The sequence below is a fragment of the Sinocyclocheilus anshuiensis genome, unplaced genomic scaffold, assembly GCF_001515605.1.
Source record: "Sinocyclocheilus anshuiensis isolate Anshui unplaced genomic scaffold, SAMN03320099.WGS_v1.1 scaffold1477, whole genome shotgun sequence".
NCBI classification, from domain to species: Eukaryota; Metazoa; Chordata; class Actinopteri; order Cypriniformes; family Cyprinidae; genus Sinocyclocheilus; species Sinocyclocheilus anshuiensis.
The window spans coordinates 330,404-351,798 of NW_015547710.1; the positions used below are offsets into that span (position 1 = coordinate 330,404).

General features: G+C 35.5%; 1 protein-coding gene across 1 annotated transcript in view; it reads left to right on the plus strand.

Moving 5' to 3' along the window:
- The window catches only part of usp43a (ubiquitin specific peptidase 43a), a 95,569-nt gene that overhangs the window by 61,758 nt on the left and 12,416 nt on the right, over positions 1-21,395 (plus strand). The window contains exons 7-9 of the mRNA XM_016506829.1: positions 8,415-8,577; positions 11,464-11,572; positions 15,071-15,171. Of these exons, the coding sequence (XP_016362315.1) occupies positions 8,415-8,577; positions 11,464-11,572; positions 15,071-15,171 (373 nt within the window). The remainder of the gene's footprint in view (positions 1-8,414; positions 8,578-11,463; positions 11,573-15,070; positions 15,172-21,395) is intronic.

The window sequence follows — 21,395 nt, forward strand, 5'->3', positions numbered from 1 at the left end:
ATTTGTACTTTAAAAGCACGGAGAGATCGCGATTGCACACAGTCTGCGCACAAGCAATATCGGAGTGAGAGGACAGGCTGTTCATTTGTATAAGTTAGGCCAATTTGAGAGCCCGCATCCAGTTTTCTGCGATTACATGACTGTGTTCTCATGTTACAATAAAGCGCTCTCGCCACATTTGTCTGCTGCAGCGGCGGCTTTTCCCGGTTCAGATATCAGGGCTTCTATTGCTCCATTTACGATCGGATATCTTTATTGGCTACTGAAGTGTCGTGTAGCGTTTGAACCAATCAGACACACCATTTTTCATTTGATTTAACAAATCAGTTATTCATTAGATTAACAAACGTTCACAGACCCCTCACCCAATAAACATACTGGGTGCCAAGTTGTCTGTGAACAGGGCCCAGGACTGTAGAACTGTACAGTAAGAAAGTTATTTACCTTAATCAGGAAATTAACGTTCTTAGAATTGACAGACAGTTGACCCTGAGAGGTCAAGTAAATATCTACAGCGGATCTAAATATTTATAATTAATTATAACTAGTTATGATTAATTATTCATATTTCCCCATGAGCTGATTCGCTACAGCCGTCAAAGGTTTAATATCAATTCAAATTGTGGGCGTACTCAGTAACGAACTATGATTTAAAAGTAACGAAGTAGATTCTTTTGCTTAATTTGTACTTAAGTACAAGTAAAAGTACAGCTTTAAAAATATACTCAAAAAAGTACAAGTACCCGAAAAAACTACTTAATTACAGTAACGTGAGTAGTTGTAATTCGTTACCTCCACCACTGCATTTTTGTTTCTCAGAAAAACAATGCTACATCCAGTTATTCTACTTTGAAAAAGTGCATTCCGTGTCAGAAAGTCTTTTTTTTTTGGTCTGTGGGATTCCGCCCACTTGCAGTTTACCCAATAATATTTTGACAGCATGGGTTGCAAGTTTGCAGAAAACACAGCATACTGCAGCCATGGAAGTGAGCAAACTAACTGGGTCGCAGATTCTACCCAATCTAAAAAGCCTCAGTATCCACCTAAAAAGCTCTATGACCACAAGCATACTAAAACTCTTGATAAATCAACTCATCAGTTTACAGTGTAAGGTTCGTCGCCCTCCAATGTCAATTGCGCTTGTTTGTGTTGCATGCCATCAATCTGACAACCTGTGTGAATATTCAGTCTGAGGAGGAGGGGACGGGAGAAACAATATCTTGAATTTAGACAGCAGTATATTTCAATCACACTGTCATTATTATAGACTGCACCTTTAAATGCAGTTAGCTGAACTTTAGAGTTAATTTGTATATTGGTATATTGCACATTTGTAATGATTATGTTGCTATTTAGTACATTTAAAAGTCCTCCTGTAGTCAATAATTTTATGATCTTTGATCATATTTAAACATTTTTTCATATTTAAAAATAATTTATTGATGTCTTAAAATGGCTTAAATGTATCTCTACACCCTTAGCTCATTGAGTATACGCAGATTTGTGAATATGCAAATTAGTCTACGCCTCCACTCAATGGCACCAACGCAGCCCTGCACTACTTTCACTCAGTTGGCAAAAGTAAATGCTATAGTAGACTGCAGTAGACTGACCGGCTATTGCTTTCAAGAAATGCTATGTCTTTGATTGGCTATATTACTCAACCCTGCAAAAACATGTTGTAAATAGAAACCGTTGACCAGATATGAAAAGGCCTGGCCCACATGTTGACAGGATTGGTTAAATATGTGTGATGTTGGAGGGGCCATTTCAAACTGCGTTTTTGAGACTGATTTTGGTACACCACCTTTTTAAGGAGAATATTCTCTGCAGTGGTGTTGACTGATTCATTTGCACATGGTTTGTCTTTAAGCAAATACAGAATCAACAGATAGACATGTAAACAACAGTAAAAACTTGATTTTCACCACAGGAACTTTAAATGTAACACACACTTGAATAACACAGTTCAGTTAAAATTATAATCAAGTAGTCTACTTTACATATGCTTTATTATGCTAGCCAACACATCAAAAAAGTGAACTGACAAAAGATTATTAAAACACACACTACCTGTCAAAAGTTAATAATTGGAATAAATAAGATTTTAATGTTTTTAAAAGAAGCCTTATGTTCACCAAGGCTGCATTTATTTAATCAATAATACAAACAGGAAGGTTTTAAAATATTAATAATTATTAACTATTTTAAATATTAACAATTTAAAATAGCTGTTTTCTATTTAAATAAATATTAAAAGGTACACATTATACGGTTATACAACTCCATTTACTCAACTCAGTGTCACATGATCCTTCAAAAATAATTCTGATATGCTGATTTGCTGCCAAGAAACGTTGTTTCATATTATTAATGTTAAAAGCATGTGACGGTACATGTACAGCAAATTAATTCACATGTGAGGTTGTTTACCTTATTATACAGGGGTCGCATGGTTCTTTCAAAACACTTTACTTGCACAGCTGCTCATCTGACTGTCAGCAGTTGGCTAATGACTGTATTTAAACACTTAGCATATTATCCATCTTAATTACATTGCTGATCATACTTATGCAGTCATTGTTAGGTAGCATCACGATAACATTGTTAATGACTCCTCACATAATGAAATATCATGTGCAGCATACGTTTTAAATGTGGTTATAACTGAAAATACTGAAGTAGAAGTGTAAAGACAGGCTCATATTCTGTATGCTTATATACTCAAAATGCTGCCTTCCTTCTCTCTGATTTGGCCTTTTCTACTGCAGTGATTTTTTTTCCCCCCTTGGACAATTTCTAATCAGATGAGACTGTGTTTGGATGTCTGCCAAGGTGTTGTTATTGAAAAATGAACTTGTGCTTGTGTTACATTTAGAAATTGATATTCCATCTGATGAAAAATAACAACACTGGAATTACTGCAAAGAAAGACAAATGGATTGGTAATTATAGTGTCCGCCCTTGTTCTTATCTGTATGCGGTGTTCTTTCATCCAAATAAACTTCATTGTGGTGTAATCCTCTACTACAAACATGATAACGAATGGATCTTTGTGTAAGTTCAATTGAAGTGAATTCTTTTAAATGTATTTGAAGTTTTAAGAGGTTTTAGAGCTGGACCTTCAATGACCAAGCCCATGGTTACAAGGAAAAATGCCATAAAATAGTGTTAGCAAGTAACCTTGGGCAGAACCAAGGATCAAAGGATAATCCGTCTTCCTCTATTTGGCTTGACTGGAGGCCATCTTGAAATAAGTAGTCATTTGTGTTGATGTATTGAGGCATGTAAACAGCACTTTCCTGACCAACTCTCTTTCGAGAACATTTGGTCTGATCCTATTGAAACAGATTATTGTTATTAGGAAATTTCACTTTTAATTTGCACTTATTATTTCACTTCTGAATGATTTAAATCTATGGATTATTCCATGTTGCTTTATTTTCCAATTGTCACAGGCTCCAGTGAATTGTAGTTACCTTAGATGGTAATTATAGCTTGTCTATATCAGGAAACAAGTGCTGCCCAGTTCTGTCTTGGGCCTCATTTCTTTTTACAATGTGCAGTATATTAAGAGTGTTCATCTAGCTGTGAAAAACTTTAAATTGCATTATAAATAACTTTTTGCTGACTTTGCTTGAAGGCATGTTTTATAGGCATATAGCTACTACTGCAGCGAAAGCTTCAGAGACAGTTTGTCATAGACTCTCTGCCTCATTACAAGTGACAGTTACCGATCGGCACTAAAATGTGAGTTGGTGTCTTCTGTCACTCTGCAATTATGTCACAGCTTATAAAGCACTATTTTAAAATGGCTGTATTTTTAACGGCACATTTTTATAAGAACATGTTGAACCTCCCTCTCAGATTCAAGATATATTACAAATTGGGATATTGTATGTATAATTAGCAATGTTATGTGATGTAATACCCCTAAAGTAAAAGTATTAAGTAGTCATTTAGCATATGCAAAGAGTAAAACTGCTGTGATTGAGGTACTTTATTAAGAATCTGTTGGATCTTCCTTTGGCCTTACAATAAAACAATGGCAGAACAGATGTTGTTCCTGTAGTTCAAAGAGCAGAGCATGTTTATAGCCAACACCAAGGTCATGGGTTTGATTCCCAGGGAATGCTTGCACTGAAAACATTTAAACCTTGAATGCAATGTAAGTTGCTTTGGAATAAAGCATGGCAAATGCAGGCCAGGTGTTAGTTTCAATGCAATGCATAAAATAAATAAATAAAAATAATATCTCTTTTTTTTAACAGTGTTGTTATTATTGGTTCTAATTTTTCTGTTCAATATTTATATCTATTTACAGTGTCATGGAGATGTCAGCCTCCTGTTTTAATATCAGATTTAACTGTAATAGAAGTGTTGAGTACAATTTACAATTTAAAAAAAAAAAACTGTCAGCTGTGCTTGCCAGAAATTCACCAGAAACATATTATGTGTCATACGAAGACAAAACGCTGTTAGGGTAACACACATGACAATAAAATAATGCAACAAAATATATTTATACGACATGCAACAAAATAATAGTAATAATGCAACAAAACTGCTTATATAAAATGTAATCATTTATGATATGTCACACAGGGACTTCTTTCCTTTCATTTACTTTTTACTGTCAGTTATACATTAACTCATAGTTTTGCATGCAAAAATTCAAATTTGACAGTACTTTACATATATATGAATTTACATATAATGTGGTGATAATCCATCTACAAGTTTTCAGTGTATATTAAAGTTAACCAGTTAACAGACTTGAAAACTAATACTAGCATATAGTAGCTGAAGTATAAATGAATTAGATGGCCCAGTCTGGGTAGCAGGTACTGTACAATATCTTTGCCCTCTTTTCTAGCACATATACAAAGTGCCCTCCCTTGAGAAGATGTGATTGACAGATGAGGTTAGAGGGTCATCTGTCGCAACAATTCTTAGATCAGCTTACATCTGGATCTCTCTGAAACTTAAGTTGATAGAGGTTTGGTGAGGTCATGTGTAACTGAGCAAAAACACACTTCACTTCTCTGATGGTGTGTAACGCTCTTGTATATTTCCCTGGTATTGTCTGGATTCTCTAGCCCAGACCAGTGAAGAATTCATTCTGCATGGGCTGCTTTTTTACTGCCACTTTAATAAATTACTAATATCTAATGTTGCTATTACAGTCGTCATCTTCCTCAGAGATTTTCTGTCATCATGTATCTACTCTGGTGTGGTGGAATTAAAATAATAGTTAAATACAAGTTAAGCTTGTAAGCAAGCCAAAATGAATCAGCATTATGTCACAAGTGCTGTATGAGTTACTTGACTTGTATTGAGCCAGAAATGTTCCTTTAAAGCCAGAGTGGAACACATGACTCTCATACAATGTAATGTTAAATCTTTTCTCTTTGAAGTATTGTATCATGCGAGTTGTGGTACAAATTAAAAATGTTTTGATTGAAGTTTATTACCTTATTAAAAGTCCCATAGCTTTAAGTATTTTAATGCTTTGTTATATTCTTGAAAAATGTTAGCATATCATCGCCCAGTGAAATGTTCAAAGATGGATACTTCCTTTGCCTGCATAAGTATATTCACGTAAAGCAATATTATCCTATAGCAAAGCTTGGCTGTGTGATTGTTTATGTCATCACAAAATGTGAACCTAACTATTGCAATGCTGTATATATAAAGTTGGATATATATATATATATATCTAGCTGTCACGGAATGCCAGGAGAAAACAAGGATAGATCCAAGTGCAGTTTATTAAAGTATAAAATAAACAGAACAGAAACGTGGCAAAAGGTAATCCAAAGCACAGGGAACAGATAACACGATGTAACCTTAACAACATCAAACACAAACATCAGATATCCAATACTGTAGCAAAGACAGACAGAGTGAGCATGGTATATGTAGTGATGGGATGATGAGTAAATGACTAACAGGTGATATGTTCAGAACAGAACAACAGGCAAGGGACTATGGGAAATGGAGTTCAACACATGTAACAGAAACGGGAGAGCGCCCTCAAGTGGCCAGTCCAGGGCACCACAACCATACACTGTGACATTACCCCCCCTCTACGGAGTGGATACCAGACGCTCCACCAGAAAACATAAAAGTTCAGGAGGGAGGTGGAACTGAGGCGGACCAGGTCAAGGTGGGGCCGGCAGGACGAACCAGCAGGGCCCCAACCATACAGAAACCCCAGCAGATAGCCAGGACGGAGCTGGAGGAGTGAGCCAGTGAGGCTCCTGCCAAACCAGAACCCAGGCGGGCAACCAGACCGGAGCCGGAATCCTGTCAGGCAACACTGGTGGGACAGAAAACTGAAAACAAGAGCAGAGAGAGTTTAGTACCAGCCTCAACGGCTGCAACAGGACAGACAGATTGCTCCGCAATGGTCTCCTTGGCCATGACCGGGCAGAGCAAGTGTTCCACAATGAACTCGGAGGGCTCACAGACTGGAATGAGTTCATAAATGGGCTCTGAAAGCTCCTGGACTAGAACAGCTTAAGTGCAGCCTCATTATAATTCAGCCCCACCGCCAATGTCGAAAAGGTCTGGGCAAAACCACCAACTTCCATTCCTTGCTGCCTCCGAGCCATAAGAGTCCGGTATCGAGCCATTCGCTCCTTCCCTGTGGCAGGAGGGCAAATCCAAAACTAGCTTTATCCGAATACATACAGTACACTCAAATAAAGCGACATACAGTATACTTAGCATATATAAAATTATTGATTTCTAATATCGTTGCAAAAAGGAAAACTATATTATCACACAGCTCTAATCTGCTAAATGCAACATGAAGATTAAGATATTAAGATATATGTAAAGCTGCTTTGAAACAATGCGTGTTGTAAAAAAAAGTTACAAAAATAAATTTGACTTGACTTGAGGTTTTAAAAGAAATTAGTGTTATAAATGCATTCATTCATTCATTTACGTACCTAACCTCATAATGTATAATCAAAATACCATAACTGAACCTTCTGGTGGACTGGTGGACGCCTCTGCAAACTTGTTCATCTACCTCCATTAGAATCAAGTCCCCATCAAGTGGACTTGGATGCACATCACAAGAATAAAAAAAAGGTCTGTCATGACTCGCTACTTCTTTTTCTTTAACTTTAAAATAAAACTGAACACAAGAATTCTGTCCATATTCAAAAGAACTGCATTGTTCTACAAAGGCATTCAAGCTGTGGGCTGGTCTTAGTGTTTGTGTTTGTGTTTGTGTTTGTGTTTGTAAAAGTGTGAAATGTTTGTGTGTGTGTGTCAGTGAGGGCCAAGTTTAATTAAGGCTCTCACAAGCTCACAGTTCCCCCTATTCAATCTGCTCCAGCTGGCCCTCAAATGAGACTCTGACGACTGAGGCCTGCTGTGAGTGTGTGATAGAGAGTGAGAGAGAAACCACTTCCATCCTGCCATGAAAGGAAGATACATAAGCACTTGAAACATGATATTTCATTGGATTGCTTTTGCAAGTTACCACCCGAATAGGGATATAGGAATTGTATTTGCAATTTTTCTTTCAAATTGAATTTACACCAAACGTTTGCCATAAAATAAACATTGGTCCTCCGATTTAAAAATGATCAGACACATTAAAAAAAATTAAAAAAAATCACTACACATTAAAAACACATTAACATTCAAAGTAAACTGTCATTTTAAATTGTCATGATGTGGAAAAAGTAACATAAGAGAAAGTGACATCAATAGAGTTTGTTGAAGTTCAAAAGTTTTTCATGCTTATGATTGTGTATGACGTCCTGCATTGTTGGTTTTTAATCACACTGTGGGATCAAACATCCACTTCTGATTGAAGTGAAAGATCATAGCATGCCAGCAGTCACAAAGGAAACCAAAGGGAAGTTGGAATGATGCAGAAGTAAAATGTGAAATGATAGTCAACATGTTCCAAATACTACTTAGTGTCTACACATCCTGATACACTAGATACAACATATAGAAAACACGATTGATCTTCTGAAGTTAGAGAGCACTGTGTACTATAAGTCACAATTTTCCCTCCACTTTCCATTCAAACCACTTAGGGAAACTAAGCTGCAAAAATGGGTCATTCAGAAATCATATGCTGAAATCACCAAGAGCATATTAACATGTGACCACCTACGTTTACATATTCATTGTCAGTTTCAGAACATTGTTAGGCATGATGTAGAGTGGAGTACATATAAAAATGCAAAAATAAAAATGTAAATGCTACAGAATTGTACTTACTGCAAATGTATGAAACATAAATGACCTTCCTTTTTATCTTATCAAGTTTTTAAGACTAGAAAAACTATGTATAAAATTCTAGTTACTTATAATTATATACTGCTATTTTAAAACACGGAGTATTTAATAACATGCTTATTTCTTTTTATCCACTGTAGGGTTCCATCACTCCCTCCCTTCCTCGCCATACACTGCAGAGCCTGAAGGTCACAGGTTACCACCCTCAGGGACGTTATCGTCAGAATTCTTGAATCAGGGTGGTTCTTCAAAGATCCTCCTGTTAATCTGCAATGTTGCTGGGTCTGGCCAACAAGCTACAAGGTAACCAAAGCACTACATTTTAAACAAATGTTACAGGCTAAGTCAGTGTTTCCTAACCTTTTTGCCAACTGAACACCAAATAGTTTACAAGAGATTTCGAGAAAACTTTCTAACCCATTCAGTGGACCCTTTGATGGACAGTAAGCCAGAGCAGTGTATTCTTTACATGTTGTTTAAAATTCAGTGGTAAGTTACTTTTTAAGCCTGGCCTACGATATTGTGTTATGGACCATGTTAATTTATTTTACGATGCTTACATTGCAAAAATTACGCAATTCTCCTTTAAAACACCCTCTCAGTTTGAAAATTTAAACCAGCTCTTTTAACTTTTGCGGCAAACACTGAATCAGTATGATTTAAGCTTCTGTCCCAACTTTATGTGCGGAGACAATTGTAAGGCAATTAAAACAATAGTATTATACTACTGATAAACATTCATATACTTGTGCCTTTATATTTCACCTTATTTTACTGAAGGTGTAACTGAACTTTAACTTCTTTACTTTACTTAAAGTGAACTTAACATGTCTTATTTTTTAACAAATTATTACTTTTATCAATAAAGGATGCCTGAAATTGATTAAAGATGACCATCTGAAATATTACAAGCAGTACTATTTCAAATTAATACTCTTCTTTTAAACATATTTTTAAATCAAACAATGTGTCAAGGTTTACACAAATGTATTAAGCAGCACAACTCTTTCCGACTGTGAAAATAATCAGAAATTTTTCTTAAGTGCCAAATCAGCATATGATGTGTAATAGATCATGTGACACTGAGGGCTGGAGTATAAAACAGTTATTTTAAATTCTAATAATATTTCACAACTGTACTTTTTACATCAAATAAATGCAGCCTTGGAGAGCGGAAGACTTTTTTTGAAAATTTTGCTGACCCCAAACCTTGAATGGTAGTTCAATATATAATAAAATGAATGATTCAGCTTTATATGTAATATGTGTTATATGTGTAGGGATATATTTAGATTTTGAATTGTTTTACCCATTTAAAAATATACATAATAAATGTATTACGTATTTGCACAAAAAAAGCAGATTGGTGTAATGCTGCAGCATTCAGTCCTTTGCTATATTTACAAGAGACAGTTCAAGATGCACAAAGACATTAATTCATACAAGTCAGATCAGTCAGCTCTGTCAGAATCAATAATCCAAGTAAGTAAACTGCAGAACAGGGATCATCTTGCTTGCTCCACCTACAGCTGCACTGATCGCCTGGACTCTGGGGAGCAGAGCATGTGAGCGAAGCGGAGCGGTGTGACGCTCCGCTACGTGGGGAGTGCTGCATCTGGCACAGTCTTCATCACTAACCTCCAGCTGTCAATCAGAGCTGCACACAGTCTCGCTCCCTCACCCGTGGAAACAGATGACGGGTATTCCCCTGAAACACTTACAGATGTCAAGATGACATTTTAGGGCCTAAAGAAAAGGGAGAGAAAGAGAAAGTGTTTGTGTACTGCACCTTAATGGCAGATGCCTGCAGCCTCTGGCCCACATTTGATATTGGAAGTTGTCTCACGGATTCAACATTTGCAACAAAAGTTAAAAGAGCTGTACCAGGTTTAAATTTTCAATCTGAGAGGGTGTTTTAAAGGAGAATTGTGTAATTTTTGCAATGTTAATTTGATTCTGTCCCAACTTAATGTGCAGAGACAACTTTAAATCCATTCCTAGGTTCAATTCCCTAAAGAGTGTGAGTGCATTGGTTCTATGGCACTTTCAAAACATTGCTCTGTTTGCTTGAGCAGTCTGATGTGTCTACTTCTAATTCAACCGATGTTGTCAGGCAGGTCTACCTGTAATATCTGATTTCTGGGAAACTGTTTTGCAGAGTTCTTGGTAAATCGTATTTATTTGTGTGGTGCAGTAGTCTCGCATAAATAAGAAAAGTGGTAAGTTAACATTGGCAAGTAAATTGTTAAGGACTATGTTACCAAGCATTGAAAATATATACAACGAGAGAGTGTTAAATAAGGCAAATAACCTAGTGAGTGATAAGAGGCATCCCCTTGCCTCTGCTTTTGAATTGTTGCCATCTGGTTGACTGTATTGTCTTCCTCGAAACAGATCCAAACAATTTTTTATCTCTCAAGAAATCATATATATATGATATATATATGAAATATATATATATCTGAAGTCTATAAAAATGTGACTCGACTCAAGTGCCCATCTATATATATATATATATATATATATATATATATATATATATATATATATATATATATATATATATATATATATATATATATATATATATATATATATATATATATATATATATATATATATATATATATATATATATATATGTTATAATTTTTTTAAATAGTTGATAAATGATGACCAGCTGGTCATCCAACTCCTTTATTCATTTATTATATTTATCTGAAATGTATTTTTTTATACCACAATAATAGACTGATGTGAAAATCAGTCAATCAATCAATCAATCAAATTGCACAGCAGTCTGTACCAATGTTTGTACAGAAAACACTGGAAAAATTAAAAATATTTATAGACTGTGGTCAGAATTTCTCCCCGTCCACAATTCACAAACTGTCTAGTTCACTAAATGCTTACTAAATTGTTTCAAGTAAAACTCTGAATATATTTCAAAGACTAGCGAATTCAGTGTTTATTTAATCTACAGAAGTTATGTTTGTATCGACACAGTCAGAAAACTCTGTTCCCTTAAACTGTAAAGTCAATAAATCAGATTAGAGCTTGCCGGATTGAGAAAGTGTATATTTACATATACATGTATTCAAATATGCATCAGATGGTCAGATAATCTTAGATAGATAGATAGATAGATAGATAGATAGATACTGTCACTCATTCTCTTTTTCTCTCCAGGTTTGGGCCTCCAATCCTGATGAGAGTAGAAAGGACTCTGTCTTGGGATCATCTACAACAGAGTGTCTGCAATAAGCTTTACTTATTTCAGAAAAATACAATCATAAAGGTGAGTGTGAGCTGAACATAAATTACTACTCTCAGGTTTTGGTGTTAGCCGCATATGCTGTGGTTAGAGTTAAAGTAATTATAGGATACCAAATCTCTATATTATGACAGAAGCCCCTCGGTAATTATGAGACCTCTCTCCCTGCAAGCTTAAATATGCACATGGGAGAAGGATAATCATAGAGACTAATGAGTTGAACAGGCGATGGAGAGATAAAGAGAAAGAGAGACGGTCATGAGTATAGATTCTTTTTCACTCTTATTAAATACACACCTGTTGGAGTTACTGACTGAATATGAAAGTGAATATGAAAAAGAGAGACTAGTTTAGCTTTAAAGTTTGCAAAGTCAGGGAATCATCTTGAGTTAAAATCTAAAATACATTTTAACCACTTCATCAAATTAACTAATGCATTAAATGCCACTTTGAACAGTAAGTCTTTAAAACTGGATGTCACTGTGTTGTAACACCGGTCCTGTTCACTGACTCAGTTTTTTCTATGCTAATTCTCACAACTTATTTTTACTTACAATATTAAACCTGATAGATTGTATAGGAGCCTTGCACTGCACAGCAAACTAAATGTGTTAGAACGTATTTCAGAAAATTAATGAGAAAGAAAGACACGAGATCTTACAATGTCTCCTAATTGATTCAGTACAACAGATTGGCCAGTACTGCAGAGAGCAGAGTTGTATTGTTGTAATGTCTTCACACCGTAATAAATTAAAGTACCAATATAAACTCACCTTCTCAAACAAAAGTCAGCTGCCGTTTTCATCTGTTCATTGTTTCCCATTAAATCTTTAATTTATCACTCTGTACGCTTGAGTACAGCTCCATTTTGCTCTATTTCTGCTTTAAATTGCATCTTTAGAGCCTGATGTTCCTCTGTTCCTCAGTTCCACTATAACTCATGCTGCTGTCATTCCCAGAGAAAGAATGAAACAAATGCCTTTTCAAAACTCTTAATGCAATAAATTTGTTAATGCAAAGAATGTGATATTATCAGGAAACTGTTTACATTATTTTCAGTGGTGCTAGAATGTTTATGAATCAAGATTTTGAAATGTTGTCACTCATGCATTGACAACATTTTCCAGGAAGTATATATGTTTATTATCATATAATTAAAAATAATGGGGTAAAAATTGTGTTTAGCAGTCCCTAGTCTATTCAAACATAAACCTGGAGGTTAAAGGGTTAGTTCACCCAAAAATCATAATTCTGTCATTTAGTTATTCTCATGTTGCTCCAAATCCGTAAGACTTTAGTTAATCTTTGAAACACAAATGAAGTTACTTTTCATGAAACCTGAGAGGTTTCTGTCCCTCCATTGAAAGTGCATTCCACCGAAAGCTGATTAAGAGATCATAAAAGTTATACATATGAACCAAGCTGTTCAATTAGTCTTCTGAAGAGGCTTGATTGTCTTATATGGCAAGCATATTTAATTCAGGCTCTTATTCACATATAAACATTGATCAACACATAAATATTTCTTGGTCATAGACATTTCTGAGGACTTCCAGAAAATCATTGTTGATGCACCCCAGGCTGGAAAAGGTTCAATCAGATTACAGTACATATTACAGATTACAAGTGAAAGAATCTCAGCTACAATGTTACTTTACTTTTGAGTGGTTGTCTAACAAAAATCACTCCAGGAGCAAGACAAGTAATACTCAAGGAAGGGCCCGAGGGTAACACCTATAGGATCCCCAGGCCTCTTTTACATTGTCTGAGATTAGTGTTTATAATCCGTCACCATCAAGCAAACACTGAACAGGAATGGTATGCATGTCAGCACAGCAATGAGCAGTGCTGGGTAATAACTGATTACATGTAATCTGGATTACGTAATTAGATTACATTTTCAAATGCTCATAATCAGATTACAGTTACTTTTTTATGGATTACATGATTACATATTATTCACACAATGGCATTAAATTATTCATAATTTATTGATTCTCCCTAATTCTAATTTTTTCCACTTTTAAATGTTAATTTCTAAAAATGCTACTGACTGTGTGTCATACCATTCAGCTTTGATTACATTCCCAAAAACAGAAAGAAATATTTCAAGGAATATATTTTCTTTCCCTTTGCTTTTTTTTTTATATCAATATGGTATGTTTAATGGAAAGTTTAAAACATGTTTGATAAAAAGTAATCTAAAAGTAATCTAAAAAGTATTTAGAATACATTACCTAAAATGAGTAACCTAGATGTAATCTTCGTGTAAAATGTAATCTGTAATCATGGTCTACAAGTAATCTACGAGGAAGCCACTGCTCTCCAAGAATATTGCTACTCATCTAAAGTTTGCCAAGGACCACGTGGGTGAGCCAGAAGGCTATTTATTGGAAGAATGTCTTGTGGACAGATGAGGCCTAAAAATAGACATTGGTTTAAATGAGAAGCATTACATTTGGGGGAAACCAAAACAGTGCATTCAATAATATGAGCCTCATCCCAAATGTAAAGCATGGTGGTGGCATTATTATTATTTGGAGCTGATTTGCTGCCTCTGTACTAGGCTTGGCATCATTGATGGAACAATGACCCCGTGTTTTCTACAGGGTTTTTCAGTCCTTGAACTGAAGCTCAACAGAAAGTGGGTCCTGCAAAAAGACAACGACCTTAACACACAAATAGGTCTGATCCCCAGTCACAGAAAACATTTGATTGCCATTATTGTCTCTCGAGTTGGTCAAACCAGATTCTGAAGGCAAAGGTTCACTCTTAAATCAACATTATCAGAAGATCTGATCTATACAAACTACTGTTCAAAAGTTTGGGTTAGTAAGATTTTTTGTTTGCGTGTTTTTCAAAGAAAAAAATAAGAAATAATTGCACAAAGACTGTAATTATTTGATCAAAAATACAGTTAAACAGTAATATTGCAATATATTCTTTCAAAAACAAATGTTTTGTATTTTAATGTTTTTATGTGATGGCAAAGCTGAATTTTCAGCAGCCATTACTTCAGTCAGTGTCGCATGATAATTCAGAAATCTTTCTAAAATGCTGATTTAGTGCTCAAGTAACATTTCTTATTATTGTCAATCTTGAAAACAGTTGTACTGCTTCATATGTCTGTTCATGATCCTTTGAAGTGGTATTTTTGTAACAATGTAAAAGTGTTTACTGTCACTTTTGATTAATTTAATGCATTCTTGCTGAATAAAGGTATTACATTAAAGAAAAAAAAAAACTTACTGACCCTAAACTTTTAAACAGTAATGTTGATCAAATTTATCCAGAAAAGCAGATTTTAAGGGTTCACAAACTTTCTAGAACCACTGTACACTCCCTTATGTCATTCCAAACCTGAATAATGTTATTTTTATGGAACACAGTTAAGAGTTTTTGAAGAATCTTCATGCAGTTCTTATTCATATAAGGACTTTTAGTTAAATGAAGCTACAGGTGGGGTGAATCAATCATTTGGTGTTACATTTTTGATGAGTAGTTTTATTTTTCCTTCTACAGACTACTCAACTGTTTAGGATTTGTGTGGTGGGTGGGTCGGCTTCCTGCAGTTACCTGTCTCCCCACGACAGCAGACCTCTGTGCCACCCAACCGTGGACAGGTGAGCCCACATAACCCAGCCGAAAAAAACAAAGCACTAAATATACACTTCTGTTCGAAGGTGTGGGAGCGGTACAATTATTTAAAGGGTTAGTTCACCCAAAAATGGGTTTTACTCACCCCCAAGCCATTCTAGGTGTGTATGACTTCCTTCTTTCAGACAAATCCAATCTGAGTTATATTACAGTTTTTTACAATCGCTAAGACAATTTTTTCAATTCTCATAACAATTTTCCTAAACTCTTAAAGCACCAACAACACACAATCGGCAAAACAGTTAATTTCATGCTCAAAACCGCACATTGTAATCTGAACTCCAACACTTATTTTCAAAATACAATAATACACTAACACAATACACCTTGTCTACCAAAACACTGCAAACATCTCAAAATCAATAATTATCCCAAAACACTAACACATGTTCTCTTTCAACAGGAACATTTAGTCGATCATAGTACAATGTCATAAAAACACTAACATCAGATGGAATTACTGAAACTGCATTATTTTATGTGTCAGATCTTCCCTTATACAATAGTATATTGTATTGATCATAAATTGTGTTTTGCAGTTTTTTTTTAAGCCTCTCTACATTTTTGTTTTGTTGGGTTTGGTAAATGGACATCATTCTCGAATGGGTGTCAAACCAGTCTGTGACTGCACGGAAATGGTGTTCCATGTGATCACATTGTTCCATGTGATCACATACTATTGGCAAGTGGTTTCCCACCCATCACCTTTCTACCTCTGGCACCAGTCTTTCATGCAGGTTTTCTAAAATCTCACATTTATGCAGGAGTTCACTTTTCCAGAGAAGATCAGCGCAAAGAGGTCCTCTTTTACTGTATACCGTATGATCATGCGATTGAAAGAACCTCAACACCTGAGTGTGCTTCCTAGATGGGAATCAGCTGTAACTTATATATTTGCAAAACTTCAATCAGCTGTTTCTCATTAGTGAATAAAAAACGGGATATATTTGAGTTTCAATTCACAATATGAACAGCTGTTTACTTTGACTTTAGCCTATAAGTTAGGTTTAGAACATGATGTTATCTGTTCTGACATACAGAGTGAAAGCATTTGTAAATATGGCAGTAAAAAGCCATTGTTTTGGTCTTGGTTGAGCTTCTTTGTAAAAGAAGTTCTAGCATTTTAAATTTGTGTTAACTATATGCATTTTGTGTCAAAGCAACAAGAAATGTGTTAATTGTATTGCCTACACCAGTGGTTCTCAAACTTTTTCAGCAGAAGGCCCCCTTGTGTAGGGTGAATCCTTTTGTGGCCCCCCCCCCCCCCAAAAAAAACACAAAATCGCATTTCTTAAAAACTGTTTTGGATTAATGGGGTGGATACTTCTGAATCAAGACATATTTGAACAACAGTTAAACGGATTGTTCCTAATTGGATGCACCACTTTTACTTCATATCACATTAATATAAATTAAAGCCAATGAAAATCAGTTAAAAGTATATTAATTTTAATAAATGTAATATTAATCATCAATACAACCTAATGAATATTCCAATTCATTAGTATATACTGATGATTTATTTCATATTGATGACTTACATTTTAAACTATATTAACACTAGAACCGCCAGAGGTCGCTGTATACCTAAAAGCGCCAGCGGGTAGATTTTACCCACGCACATGGCAACTGTATTTATATGGCTAAAGAACATATTATTTCACTGTATTATGCTACTGTCTTCACAAAGAAGTGTCTAGAGCAGTGGTTCTCAAACTTTTTCAGCAGAAGGCCCCCTTGTGTAGGGTGAATCCTTTTGTGGCCGCCCCAAAAAAAAACTCATGCCGTAAAACATCCCCAAACTTACAATTTACTTAAAAAATTTTAGATTGTACCAAAAACAAATGAATTTGTACAATGCCGGAACATTAAATGATGTTTGTAGCCTTATTTCTGTATACTTTGTAAAAAAAAAAAAGTGCATTAAACTACATTTTGATGTAGTAAAATGACAGTGGCTCAACAGTTTGGTTTGCAATTTGAACAGCAATCTGATTTTTTTCAACAATCTTTTTTTCTGCAAGAAACAAAAAAATGTCTACTCTTAAAAAGAAATAGTTTTACAATATAAAATAAATATACAATATTATACAAGTTTTACAATATAAATGATATCATGCAATGCAGACACATCAATTTAGTAACCACTGTACAAGTACACACAACCTGCCTTAGTGGGAAGGGTGAGACTGTCTTTCTTTGCAGAGCATATCAATTCTGGGTGTTATTGGGGACAGGCAAACTCTCAAGTCATCTTCCACATTAAGCCGTGCCGTGTATTTTGTCTTTATTGCCATCATGGCTAAGAAAGATGTCTCACAAAGATATGTTGTTGGGAAAGGCAGCAATATTCTCATGGCCTGAAGAGCAACCTCCTTGTACTCCTTTTCAACTGTGGGCCAAAATTCTGCTGGGCCCTACATATTAAATCTCATCCTGAGAGTGCGATCACTGGATAATTCTAAAAGTTCATCTTCGGCCATTCCGCTGAGGTCACTGGCCATCACTTCACAAGAAAAGGGATCTCGAACCCAGTCATATTTCTCCATGTCAATGTCTGTGAAGTAGTGACTGAAATGTTCATTCAGTGAGGTGAGGTGACTGGTAATGGTGTTGAGCATGAAGTCCACTCCCATGCAGTTTGTATCCAAAAATTCACATAGATTTGGAAACATGTCAGTGATGCCTCTTTGTAGTTTATGTACCATCAGTGCAAACAGACACACATTTTTCCCAACTCAGATGTTCTTCTACCATGAAAGTGTCCAACATTTAGAAAATTTCCTCACCTGTAGTTCTCCCCTCGAATTCTTTTGAAAATAAAAAATCTTCCATAATTTTACTGTCCCATAAATATCATACGTACACTAACAACTGTGCAGCGCTGCTAACGTCAGTGCATTCATCAAGCTGAAGCGCAAACTGCTCACACAATCGTAATCTTTCGGTCAGTTGAGATTTCACATCAAAAGAGATGTCTTTGATCCGTCTGCTTACTGTATCGTTGGACAGCGGTATGGATTTAATCTTGTTCGCGGCCTCCTCCCCAACCATCACTCTGCACATATCCACTGCTGCTGGAAGTATTAATTCCTCCCCGATCGTGTGAGGCTTTTTACATTTGGCTATTCGCAGGGCTGCAAGATACGATGCTTGCTGTGCTTTCTCAGGTATTGTCGTGATGTTAGTCAGTCGTACCTTTTGCTTGATGTATTCTTCTTTCTTTCTCTGGAAAAAATCCTTACTTTTATTCGTATGCTCCGGATGAATTGTTGTGAGATGTCTGTTGAGTTTATATGGTTTCAGCGCTTCGACTGATAAAATCTTCAAGCACAGGGTGCACTGTGGTCTGCCGTCACTATATTCCATAAAGCCATATTTTATATACGAGTCGTCAAATTTACGCAGTTTACTTTTTTTCACGCTAGGCTCTTCTGTATTAACCTTCTCTGCTGAGACACTGCATCCTCTATCTAAAAACGTATCCATTTTAAAGAGTCTTAGCATTTATCAGCGTGTTCATGGCTAACCGTTCTGTGCACTAGTATGTCAACGGAGCGTTTCCATAGTGTGCTGCATATAATTGATATTATTTTATTATCTTTAAATATTTCTATTTTTTAAATACATCATAGTTTACATAGATTGACAATCCTGACTTACATACAGGTAAAATAATTTTTTATAATAATTTCCTAATCTAGATTCTATCGAATCCATGTGTTTTTGTAACTTCTGCATGACTGTCGTATGCAGAAGCGTTCTGGCGGATGATGAAGGACGTATGCGTCGCGCACGCTCCTCTGAGATATGCTAGTCTCACGAGTTTGTTTAAGGAAGCAAAGTTTCCTTACTTTAGCAAAGGAAAACCAGTCTCCTCTTGGCTTATATGGAAATCCTCCGACATTTTTCTTTACAAATACTTGTTTTGTGCTTCTAATTCATGACCGGCGTTTTGTTCTCTCTCCACGTTTGTCACTAATTATGCAACGCCGACGTCCTACGTGATCCGCCGGAACTGCTTCCGCGTATGACAGATAGCGGAAGTGATAGAAAAGTGTTTATTACGTTTGAAATATGGATATTTTTCTTACAAAAACGCATGGCTTCGCTACAGGATGCCTTCATTCACCCCCAGAGCCATGTGAGGCACGTTATATTATAGATGCATGCGCTTTATTTAACGTGTTTTGGACTGTTAAACAGAAACACCCGCCCACTACAATGATACAGCTTAGAAGAGCCAGAACAATTTTTAATATAACTCCAATTGGATTTGTCTGAAAGAAGAAAGTCATATACACCTAGGATGGCTTGAGGGTGAGTAAAACATAGGCTAATTTGAATGTTTTTGAAAGATTCTCTCTACAGTTGCTCTTATTTGATCAACAACACAGTAAAACCATAATATTGTAAAATATTATAATTTAGAAGAAATGTTTTGTATTTTAATATATATTTCAAAATGTAATTTATTCCTGTGATGACAAAGCTGAATTTTACTCCACTCTTCAGTGTCACATGATCCTTCAGAAATCATTCTTATATGCTGGTTTGGTGCTCAAGTAACATTTTGTATTATTATCAAAGTTGGAAACATTTGTGCTGCATAATATTTTGTGGAAACTGTGATTTCAGGATTCTTTGATATATAGAAAGTTCAAAAGAGCAGCATTTATTTAATTTTCAATCCTTGCTAAATGAAAGTGTCAATTTCTTTAAAAAAAAAAAACAAATTTTTAAAAATCATACTGACACCAAACTTCTGAACTGTAGTGTATGTATAGAAATTAATTGATACAGAATGTTTTCTGTACACCCTAAATGCTCTTCAGTGGCACTAAAGTTAATATCTCCAGCTGCTTTAAACTTTTTAATTGGTCTCCAAACACCCACATCACAGTATTTTAACCTAGTTTGCACTAATTGTATCCTCTCCTCTGCATCATGTTTGTGAGGCTCTAGAGAGACAAACCCAACAAGCCAAAGCATGAAGAGCTCATCCTCTCAGTGCTGTAGGTGTAACACACAGTCTCAAAAGCCAATGATCCATTTCTCATTTTAAAGAGCTTAAAACTCAGTTCCACAGTCGTGACGGCAGCCTCGTTCGCTTCTCTGCCTGCTATTCTGGGCTGTTTTCCTCCCTCTGAAGTGAATATAACAGAATTATGACGTTTTTATTTGTGAATGTGTTCTACTTTAAAGTTTAATGTTTTTAAATTAGAGTTCAGTAAAATGGAATGGATCCTTAGAGCAGATTATGTATTAAATCACAAACTATGGAGTCTGTGTCCATGTGTGTGTGTGTGTACCTGGTATTTATCACGTTATGGGGACCAAATGTCCCCACAAGGATATTTTTTAGGTCCCCATGAGGAAACAACCTTATAAATCATACAGAATAAAGTTTTTTGAAAATCTAAAAATGCAGAAAGTTTCCTGTGAGGGGTAGGTTTAGGGTATAGGGTAGAAAGTACAGTTTGGACAGTAGAAAAACCATTACGCCTATGGAATGTCCCCATAAAACATGGAAACACAACGTGTGTGTGCGTGCGTGCGTGTGTGTTTATATTGAAAATAAATATTAATACGATTTTTTTTTCTCTATTAAATGAAACTCATGTGGTGTGACCATGAAAGTCATGGTGCAACCAACACGTATATTCAGTTGGGTAACACTTTATAATAAAATCAAACATTATATAATGCTAAACGGATCATTTGTTAATATATATTAAAATAGCTAGAAATATGAGATAATGTGCTTGTTAATGTTTAATAAACTTATTAAACATTACCTAATTATTAATAGATCATTTTTTATGTAAAATGAATATGCTTACAAATGTCATCAAACTTTCAGTTCATATGATCATGCACTTCTTGAAAATCTACAAATGATTTTAACATATGTTATTCAGTAATTAAAACCTTTTGTTAATGCACAACTTTTGCATTAGGGACAGGTTTGGTGTTATTGGTAGGTCTACGGGTTGGTTAAGGGGTCAACAGTATACAGGGGTCAATTTGATTAATATAAGGGAACACATTCAATATGTTTATATTACATTGTTTTGATAAATGAACAATTGTTTTCGTGGAAAACTGATTTTCTTTTAAGTGACATGACATGTGGCCAAGTATGGTGACCCATACTCGGAATTAGTGCTCTGCATTTATCCCATCCAAA